Consider the following 11,063-nt stretch of genomic DNA (forward strand, 5'->3'; position numbering starts at 1 on the left):
CTTCCTTTAGTAAACTCCTTCATATATTCATCCATTCATCAGTAAGCTCTATATCCTGGTCAGGGTCACCGTGAATCCAGGGCTTATCACAGAATCACTCAATAACTTCTTTTCACACTTCCTTTCAGTTTATTAGAGATAGCAGCAGGTGATCTGGGCCACTCCCAGCGCCTCAGACAGCAGCACTGACTCTGATTAATGCCCGTTGGCTGACTGTTTACTGCATGGCTACACTTGCCGAATGCAGGAGCGGCTTTAGGCACTGTAAATCTGAACAACTTGCTCTCGGCCTCCCTCCACAGGCCGGCCTTAATGTGAAGCAGCCGCTCTTGCGTTATTCCTGGGCCCAGAGCCAGGACTTGCACTACAGCTCTGGCTCATTTATGTGTGCTACCTGTCCTCCCTGCTCGCTCCACTGCCCTCACACACATCACCTGTCACTGACTCTGTTCTCCTGGCTCTACTCCACATCCTCCCACCTCTGGAGCCGAGCTACTTTATCCCCTGTCTACCTGCATTACCCACATCTTAAAATATATTGTTCTGAGCTTCTGCCTGTTCTTTACGAATGGCTCCGTCGATGCCTCTTGTTCGGAGCGGAGTGGAGCCAGCGCTTCCTGTCTAAATTGATATTCAGCAGCATGTCTCAGTGCTGTTAGGAACTGGCCAGTGATTTATGGTAGTGAGTACAAGTCGACATGCCTTAAAAGGCTAATGATGTGTGCTTGCTGACTGTTAAACAGATTGAATGACATTTAATGCCCTTTCATGCTAGTCTTAGTGACTGTGCAGATATGAAATGCACATATGAGAGAACGGGGCAGTTTACAGCTGCAGCCATGATTACATGCAGCATAATATGTTAATACTTCAGTTTTTAGCTGGATTTATCAAAATATATTGGAACCAAGTCCATCTGAACACGTATTTCACTACTGAGTAAACAGATGAAGGGCAGACTGAATTCACTTTCTTTCCACTCAGACGAGAAAGGATCATTTGTTCAATTTGTTATCTAGAAGGATGTTGTAGAAGAATGATGCAGGGCACAAATGGTACTTCTCACTACATTCTTGAATGTAATAAATGTTCCTCATTTAGTTTGTGTGTTAATCTGATTTTATATCATTTGAGATTTGTTTAAAAAAAAATCTATTTTTATATGGGTTTATCCATGAGGGTTTTTTATTGGATCGTTTAACCCTCAGTAGTCTTTTGCTTCATGTTCGTACACCAACTTTTCCTTGTTTAAAACCAAAATCACTCTTTACCTCAAACGCTTGGTGTGATTTATTTATTTATTTTAAACTTTTTTTGTCCATTAATTGAACTGCCTACCTGCCAAAGAAGAAGTATCTTTATAAATTTGGATAAATTATTGAAGAATCTGTTTTTTACAATCAGTTATTTATTATTATTATTAATTATTAATGTAAAAACATTAAACGATGTAGTCATGATAAAAATCAGATAACTGAGGAAAAACATTAATTGTTAAAAAATGCAGAGACAAAGCCAAGAGTTTTTTTCTCCATAATATACCAATTTTTCATCAAAAGTATTCTTTGAAAGTTTCAACCTCACCTTTTGATAGAACCTTTTTGGTTTATTCATGTGAGCTGTGAGTGAGAAACCATTAATATTAAAGTACAACTTGCGTTTTGTTATGGCCTGCAATTTCAGAAGGTTTATATTTTTCACAGCATGGAGACATTTAGGGGAAGGCAAAAGCCATAAATAAGACCAAAATGTATAATAAAGACAAAAAGAAAAATTGAACCAAATACATTTCTACAGCCGTTATTTGCCCTGGCTTTGTGCTGATGCTTCATTATGAAATAGTGAGACAGTGATTGAGGAACGTTTAGATAAGAGGCTTAAATAATTCAGCAGCAGGTCTAGTTGAGCTCATTTAGCGAGATGATGCATGGGTGTGCTCGTGCATACACGTCTCTCATCATGCAGGATCCTGGCGAACTCTTTCAAAGCGTCAGGAGTGTGAAGAGAGTGCTTACAGCCGAGCTTGGCGGAAATTACATCTACACAATCTGAGTTCAGGTTGCTCCCCCAGCCCTGAGCCGGTCTGCAGAGAGAACCTAATTTGATAGAAGAGAGCACATGCAGCACATACAAGCTTTATAGGATTTTGTATGAGGCACAGGACCACTTTTATTTTTGGGAATATGTGGATCAATATTGCTGTTCTAAATACCAAACCAGCTCTTCATTAGAGACTGCTGTGTTCAGGATTGTTATAATCTTTTATCCTTTGCCTCTTGTAAAGCAGTGATGGCCCTGAGTTTGCGGGAAGGAAGAGGACCCATAGCAATAGAGAAGACGATGATGACGAAGATGATGATGATGGACACTGGGGGACAGGGAGTAAAAAGGCCAAGCATCACATCTCGGAACCTAAGCCTCTGGACACTGGTCTCTCACTGGCCGAAGATGAAGAGTTGGTGCTGCATTTGCTGGGAGGCCAGAGTTAGTTCATTTCCTCTGAACGCAGGACCATGTGTCTGTGAACACTGCCTCTCTTACCTCACACTTCATGTAATGGACTCGAATTATGTTCCTCTCATGCAATTCTAAAATGTGGTGTTAGATTTTGTTTTGTGAAATAAAATTAATGATGCACAAGAATTTTTCATCTTATTGGAATTTGCCAGCTCATCTTTCTCTATCTGTATACACCAGCCTGTCATTGTCCACCAGAGATAAATCTGGAAATTGAAATTTCTTGTTTTCTCATGTTGTCTACAAAGTGTCAGTTAGAGACACAGATAACGGCACTGCTGATTCCAATCTTAAAGTCCCTAGCATACTAAATCCCCGATTGCTTTTTGGGTCAATATTGGTCTTGTGGGAATAGTCTGCATGAATAATTGGTACAGTATTGAATACAAGGTATAGAAGTATTTAACTAGAACAGTTTTCTTTGTGTAAAAAAGGGAAGCTACTGTTAAAACACTGATTATTTTTCCAATAACAGCAAATTCTGAAATGTTTTATTCATCTTAGCAATTTGCCAACAATTCATTTTTTTATCCTGCAAACAAGTGCCTTAACTGTTACTACAGAAGCAATATTGTAATAAAAAGAGCAAATTAATATAAACCTGTGATTTCTCCTAAAACTGGAACTTTTACAGAAAGTTAATCAACACCTCAACATTCACAGCCTTCACCTTTTTGTGTCATGGTTAGGTTTTGTTAGGTTGCTCATAAAAAGCTCTGTGTGAGTAAATGAGCAGCACCAGACATGTGATCACTCAGTGTGCTTTCAGCTTTGACATTTTTATGCTTCTGCCACAAGGTGATGGAGACGTTATGTTTTCCAGTTGTCTGTGTGATTCTCTAAAGATTCTCATTAGAGTGCTATCTCGAGAACAATCTGTAGGATTTATATGGAATTAGAATTGTATCCAGCCCGATGTCATACGTCTGAAAAAATCTTCCTTCAATAGCTGCCTGCTTGCCTGAAGCATATTTGAAGGGTATTTCAAGCAAACATCAGTAAAATGCCAGAGTAGGCACGGTCATGCTGAAGACATCCATGTCAACGCCAAAAGGAGCTGCTGCCAGCACTGACTGGAAAGTGTTTACTTGTTAATGAGCGTATATGATGAGATACTGTATATGATTATATTTCATTGCCAATATTACAACATTGTGATGTGACACCACCACCACCACAGGTATATTCACAGGTTAGTGCTGTGACGTCCCAGTCGCACAACCAGACCTTCTATCCAGATTTACTGCTGTGAAAGCTACAACAAAGGCAAACCACCTCCTTATCACATTCTTTATTACTGAAACTAGCTATGACTGGTAAGTGTTGTTATGGCTACAGTGTTGATGTTTATGACCTGCTTTACATGCAATTCCTGGAGCAAAAAATTCGTTTCCTGAAGGCACTCTAAGGGTGACAGGTTTTTTTTACATGCGTGTATACCAAGATGACTATAATTTACAACTTTGTATTTGTAACATTGTCTTCTTGGTTTATTCCTCTTAGTTAATAGAATAGAAGGCCACGGCCATAAGGACGGTTTACTCTTTAGACTGTTCAGTGGACTCAGCTTGTGTTTTATCATCTTTGTATTCTTTATTCAAATTCTGATGGGTGTTTATCATGACACCCAAGTTTGGCGTTAAACAAATTTTTATTATTTTTTACACTGGCACTTTAAAACCAAAAAAAAAAAACACATTCAGGTTCCATCTGTATGTTGTTGTGTTTTAACTGCTCTCGTTATTTTTTATGTGCAACATTGTGCATCTGTCCGATCTCGGTCTCCTTCCACTTGGCCTGCACAGGTTTTATTTTCTTTATTCTCCTTGCTGAGATTGAAATAGAAATGTCTAGAAGGGAAAGACTCTGTGAATGGCTTGTTATTCTCCGTCAAAGCACAAAGGCCATCTGCTGAAGTATGTATTTATCAGTATTCACCCAGCTCATCTCTGGAGAGCCTGTGCTTTGGCTCTATGTGAAGAATTGACTCTCTGCCATGGTTTAGAACACGGGTGACTTTTGAAGTAGCAGACGCGAGACGTAGGAATTGTGCCATGGAGGACTTTATTACGATTTGTCCTAGTTGTGTCTTTTTGATTACTGCAGCTCTTTAAAATATGCCAGCATGCTTGCTTTGTCGTTTACTCTGGGGTGCTAATTTCTGCTCATTATCCAGCCAGGCCAAAATCTGAAATGGGACAGATGGTCTTGTGAAATCGCAAGTCAAATCCAGTTGCCAAATAGTTTTATCTCAACTCGGAAGTGATTTGTTTCACAGTAGATAGGGGAAGTAAGATGCATGCGATCCAGTCAGAGCTGTTGGCATGGTGTTGATAAATTGTGTTTGTGTGCAGGCTAGCTGGTGTGAGTCTTTGTTGTGTTTCGGTTTTTTGTAAGCTGCTCATCCACTGAGTCCTGCCTAGAGAGCCATTTCCTCCTATTTCTCTGATTTAATAAACCATTTCAGTTCAGAAAGACGTGGAAAACTTCAATTCTATGCCTGGGCCATTTCTGAATAACAATAGACCAGAAGCACAATGGGAAGACGCGAGGATCGCAAGTGCTCTCTCATAGATTGAAAATGCAATGCTTGCTGCATGTAAATGCCTTCTTTCCCAAAGTGGAGTTATTTATTTTATTTATTATTAGTAGTATTTTTATTATTTTTAGAATAGTCCAACCATGTTAAAAGAGTGGGTGTGGGAAGAGCTGATTTCCCTGCATGCTTTTTATTGCCTAGTGCAAAGCTGTTCTACATAGGATTGGATTTGTGCCTTGGCATAGGATACACCATTTATTGACGTGGGTAATTAAAGTATATGGATCCACGCCAGTGCCTCCTGGGAGAGGAGATGTGCTTGCTCGTCACAGTCCAACGGGCCAACACAGATTTATCGTATTTGGATCCTTTCCCTCTGTGACTCACTCGTAAGGTGTGAGAGCAGCTCCTAAAATCGTGGGGCATTGTGAGTTAATGAGTTGGCCTGGGGGAGATTTTTTGTTTTATTCACTCTTCACTTCTGTGCTTTGTGTATGTTTTTTTTCTTTTCTTTTATGATCAGACAAATGCACTGAACTTAGTTTAATAGCCAGTGTTCAAAGATATACTTGAGTTTTCTCTCTTATTCTGAATGTAGTCAAATAGCCAAGATATAATGACTGTCTTACAGTCTGCAATTAAGTGCATGAGTATATCATCACACGCACCTTAAATCACGTAGAATTTTCAAAATACACTTTTACTGTAAAACGTTATTTTTTATTTTTTTTTTTTAAATCTTCAGAATGATGCATTCCCTCCTCACACCCAGTGTTCTCAAGGATAGACTGTAGATCCTCCATGACCCAGACCTAGAATAAGTGCTCACAGGAGATTAATGAAAGCATCCACACTTCTCATTGCTAAACTGCTAGCTATATATATTTCATCGCTTGGTTAGTAATGTGAATGTTGTATTTCCACTACAAAACTAAACAATGTAGTGTGTTTCTTTCATTTGTTAAATAGATTTTACAATGCTTAGAGTGCATATTATAATGTTTATAATCTTCAGTTCCTTTTTCTTAATACAAATGCTTCTATTGAATACATTTAGAAAGAAAATGCACTAGTTTGTTTTAATAACAATCAAGTTATGGGGTGTTATTTTCTGTAGTTGCTCACAATTTGATTTTTCCTGAACACTAACCTTGTTCCTGGAGCTCTGTTTTCCTCGACAGTAAATCAGTCTACTGAATTCTGCAGCCGTGGTCCTGCAGAGATAACTCTCACCCGGGATGTTTCAGTGTCTTCCCTTCTCCCTTCACATTGACTGACACTAATATTGTGACAACGCAGTAGGAGTAAATGGGGATTACACACCGTAAGATTGTTTTTCTCAATGCACATTGCTTCCACTGAATGCCACTGTAAATAAAGAAGAACCCGTGCCAAATGCAAAAGCTTAGCTACATGACAAGCAGGACAGGAATGTGTCCCTGAAGGATGATTACTTCTACACAAATGCCAAATGCCAAAATGCAGGAATAAATTAAATATTTATGTTAGCCCAAACAATATTTGTGAGCTGTCAATAAATGTGTACTTGGCACTATTTCTGAATGCAGAAATTTTACTCAGGAAAAAAGAAGCAAAAATGAGAAGAGGAATGTAAATGGTGAAGAAAGATAAAGGATGCCTGTAAGACAATGTATCATTTGCTCAAGTCAATTTTTGGCCAAGAATTAGCAGCTAGAGGAACTGGCACATATTTTGGAACATAACTTTAATACTCTTGGTTTTTTGGTAGAAATCTGCACTTTGTCAGCGATTACCCATGCTGCATTGTTGGCCTGCTATTTTAGAATTTATACAGCATTAAATAAAAGGCTCATATGTTAGCAAAGATACTGATTTTCTTAATAATACATGTAAACATTTCTCAGTTTACACTTCTTTACATATTACAATAAACTATATATCCCATAATAATTTCATACTGGTGACCTGTAGTGTCTAAAGCCAGTCACAGTAAATTGTTCTTTTTTTAATTATTTATTTCTTGCTTCTACAGATGTAGTGAATTGATGTTTTTGGTCACTGTCAGCCATCTTGGATTTAGATTAGCTTCACTTGGAGACACCTTCCAAAACTGACCGTGTGTTTCTATAGAAAACTTATTAACAGATCAATGATTACACACTGTTCTGTTTATCTGTATGCCCTCTGCTATAACATTATCATTAGAACAAGCTAATAACCATATCAACAACCCATTATTGTAGACACCTTGCACAAAGGGCTTTGACTGATGAAATGCTTAGAGGCTGAAATTGCTTGAGTTCTTTGTCTAAGGCTGTCAGTCTTCAGGCTCTGATGCTCTAGACTGACAGGACTCACCTGGCACAAGACCAGCTGCTGAAATGGAGCAAAATTAGATAGGTTCTGAGGATGGCAGTGTCATTACATTGTAGTTGGCACTCTATGACCTGTCACGGTGCCCAGTGGCAGCCCTGTCCTAGTCATTCGATTAGTTGGATGGGTGTATTAGGGCAGAGAAAAAACAAAATATAAAAGAAAGGTGGCTTGCATATACAGGGTTTGTAATTACTTTTTTAGCCAGTCTTGAGCATATATTTGAAAAATGTCTTCAGCACTAGACAATTACAGAGCAATTTCTGTAAAGGTATGGTGTGCAGTCACAGGGAGTTTGGTAGTAACCTTACTTAAAGGCAGTGTTTGTGGACTGTGTTTATGCAGTGTTTAAAACCCAAACATTTTTCTTACGTTTAAGAGATGTAAGGTGTTTGTATGTTTTATTTAGGACAAATTCTGACTGGCATATGTTCTAGAATGACAACGACTGGTTTTACTCTGTGTGCAGAGTTTTCCATGTTCTCTCATTACAAATATTGTATATGCAAATGTATAGTATTCTTAAAAAAGAAAGGTTTATTATAGGCCCTTTTAGGAGAGTTAAGAGTACTGAACTTCTGTTTTATGCTGTTTAAGAAAGAGGAACACGTAGAGTTCTAGATAGGTCCATTAATGAGACAAACGAAGAACCCTTTATGCTAGGTAGATAACTGCTTTCTAAGAGACAAGCTTTAGGAACAACTCTTCAGGAAAATCTTACTGTGATGTCTTCAGCTTACTGTATTTTAATACAAACTTAAAACAAAATACAGGCTTTTCTGACCGTGTCATTCATTAAGCCTTCACTGAGGCGCTGAATTGATTATTTATAACTGCTTAACCACAGTGATTGCTCCGTTTGACCCGTGGTGACACGGAGACGTCGTTATGATGATGACGTCACTGCCTTAGTTCTGAGGAATGTATATGTGCGTGTGTTCTGTGTGTTGGTGGGTGGGTCGGTGGTTATGTTGGCATGTTTTTATATCTTGGTGGAAACCAAATACCTCGTAAGGACAAGAATATCAAATAGTTTTGATTTCATGGCGACATTTGACTGGTTAGCAAAGCCATTTGGTTTCGTTTTGGTTACTGAGATTAAGTTTATGGTTGGATTTTAGGTATAGCATAGTACTAATTAGCTGCATTCGTAATTATTTTATTATAAAGGATCGGAAGACAAACGTGCTGTGCTGTGCTGTCTCGTGCGTGTGTGCATGTGCGTGTGTGTGTGCGTGTGTCAGAGAGAGAGAGAGAGAGAGAGAGAGAGAGAGAGAGAGAGAGAACTGGGGGACTCGGACAGCACTGCGCCCGCACAGGTTTATCAGCTCCGGACTGCTGGAACACTGTAGAAAGCCGGAATCTGGTATGTTTTTACTTCGAAACGTTTTATATAAAACGGTCAGATTACCGTTTGCACCTTCAGTGTGATTGATTAACACTGAACTTATCCCGGTTCCAAAGCGGGCGAGCTCGGATTGACGGTGTAACCGGCACCACGGCCATTACCGTTTTTTGGCGGCGTGCATAAGGAAACCGACGCCTAACTGTCACTCAATCCGGCATCATTACAGTGTGAGATACATCCCTGCAGTCCAGTGAAGATGAGTTTCAGGACCACGGAGAGTTGGCGGTGCGTTAACGGCACTTGCGCGGAGAAAGTTGAACCCTTCCCTCCACCGCTCTCTTCCACCTTCGCACTCATCCTCCTTGGCGCCGCGATCGTCGGCATTGTGGCGCTTTCTCTAACAACGCACCACTGCCATAAAGGCAAAATAAAGAGGCGGAAGATTCAGCGAGCTCAGGATGAATATGAGAGGGATCAACTCAGCCCTGCCCCGGCTGCAAAAATAGCGGATCGCTGCGTGATCGCGCGTCCTGCCGCCGGACACACCGAACCTCCGCCTGGCCGTCAGGATTCCATGTCTTTGTCCGCGCAAACCGGAGCCGTGGAGGTTGGAGTCCTCGAGGCTGTAGCTGTATCACGATAACATGGAAATCTGAACTATAGACTTGTATATGTCCTGGATGCATTGTGAAACACCCATGCCGCTCAGTATTTCTGTAACATACGTGGGACATACGTGCATTTTTCTGTTCTCCTCTATAGAAAAAGGAGTAAAAAAACACTAATTTAGGCCATGTGAATATGGTTTTCCTGCTTTCAATATATTCAGTAGCCATCTATATACACTACACTGTGTGTGGACGTTAATTATGTACAGAAGAGCATCAAGCCAGCTGTGGACTGTAATGAAGCTCCTCAACCTTGAGCTTTGCAGTGATACCTATTGCTGCTGTCCAAGGTTCTGATCATATGATACTCCATGCTGATGTGTCTACTGCTCTAGAACGTTTCCGATGAACAAATTACGTTTTTTATGTAATACGAATTGAAAGAAAAACTCACTTTAAATCTACTGAAGGGCTTTCAGGTCTATACTATATGAAAAAACATTATTGCTTTTGCCTGAACTTGTGTAAAGTGAGAGAAATTTGAGACAGATCCTGACAAGTGATGGTTAAAGGAATTTGAATTGTTGTTATTTATGCGTTTACTTATTAATTTGCCAAATGTCATTTTAGAAGTCAGCTTAGTCAAAGAGCAATTATACCAAACGTATATAATAAGAAATAATACGTACATGACATGTTTAATAAAGTATAACCTACATTTGCAGAACACTTAACCAGTTGAAAGAAATCAAAAAAGGATAATTGAGTCTAGTGATAAAAGAAATAATATTAAATTTTACTGCTGTTTTTCTATTTTGTTTTTTGAATATTTTATAGTGTATTAATGGAAGCTAGCTATTGTAGTTGCAAATTATTCATGCTAAATAAAGGTTATTAAACTTTGCACCTGGAAAATTATTCATTATGAATTAATACCCCCTTCTTCTTCTTCTTCTTCTTCTTCTTCTTCTTCTTCTTCTTCTTCTTCTTTAAAATAAAAAAGTGTGCTGTAATTTTCCTGATATATATACTGAAAGTACATTTGGGGAACATACGGTTATATATTGAACCCTACAAATTTATTTATTTATTTTTACACATGTACACTCCACTGATATTCTGTTTCCAGTTTGATCTCAGGCTGAAAGTCTAAGATTTTAGATGGTTAAATTTCAGTACAAATGCCATTTTTAATGGTCATCAGTTTGTGCTTTTAATTTGATAAAGTGAACAAAACTAACTATTCCTTGATAATAAGATCTTAACAAATGCATAGTCTTCAATAACTATCTACAATTTATAAATAAAGATATTATAAATGTGATGTGTTCATTTTCACTGGAGCAGACTGTGGATGTAAATGTATTAGATTGTGAATGAATATGATCATCCAGAAATAATCCAAAATAAACTTGGAATTACATAATTTCACAATTTGCATAGATGTGTGTGACTGATATTTGGGGGTGGTGTCTGCTACATTATAATGTAAGAGATCAGCACAGGTAACACATAACCCTCTTCAGCCTTCAGGAAAAGCTTGTTAATGATTCGACAAATCAGTACCCTTGGGATTTTGCCAATATTACTACTCATTTTTTTATCATGAGCTATCAAATAATCCCCTGCTGCTCAAAATACCAAGGTGTTTTGGAGGATTTTAGAGGGTGAGAATTTATTATAAGTACTATGCCTG

The 11,063-nt window shown here is 38.7% G+C and overlaps 2 protein-coding genes across 3 annotated transcripts in view; both read left to right on the forward strand.

Annotated features, from left to right (window-relative positions):
* The window catches only part of ddx10 (DEAD (Asp-Glu-Ala-Asp) box polypeptide 10), a 33,216-nt gene extending 30,573 nt beyond the window's left edge, over positions 1 to 2,643 (forward strand). Inside the window, exon 18 of one of the 2 annotated variants that reach the window (XM_060890762.1) lies at positions 2,285 to 2,643. In XM_060890762.1, the coding sequence (XP_060746745.1) occupies positions 2,285 to 2,489 (205 nt within the window). In that variant the 3' untranslated portion in view covers positions 2,490 to 2,643. The remainder of the gene's footprint in view (positions 1 to 2,284) is intronic. The other variant, XM_060890763.1, reaches the window with a different exon arrangement.
* A 6,080-nt stretch (positions 2,644 to 8,723) lies between these two features.
* On the forward strand, positions 8,724 to 10,268 carry si:dkey-183i3.9 (uncharacterized protein C11orf87 homolog). The gene has a single exon (XM_060891091.1). The coding sequence runs from the start codon at positions 9,016 to 9,018 to the stop codon at positions 9,400 to 9,402; it is 387 nt and encodes a 128-aa protein (XP_060747074.1). The 5' UTR covers positions 8,724 to 9,015; the 3' UTR covers positions 9,403 to 10,268.
* Positions 10,269 to 11,063: the final 795 nt, after the last annotated feature.

This window comes from Tachysurus vachellii, chromosome 17 (genome assembly GCF_030014155.1).
Source record: "Tachysurus vachellii isolate PV-2020 chromosome 17, HZAU_Pvac_v1, whole genome shotgun sequence".
NCBI classification, from domain to species: domain Eukaryota; kingdom Metazoa; phylum Chordata; class Actinopteri; order Siluriformes; family Bagridae; genus Tachysurus; species Tachysurus vachellii.

Excerpts from the sequence above, each read along its gene's own strand:
- si:dkey-183i3.9 (XM_060891091.1), top strand. The coding sequence starts at position 9,016 with ATGAGTTTCAGGACCACGGAGAGTTGGCGGTGCGTTAACGGCACTTGC.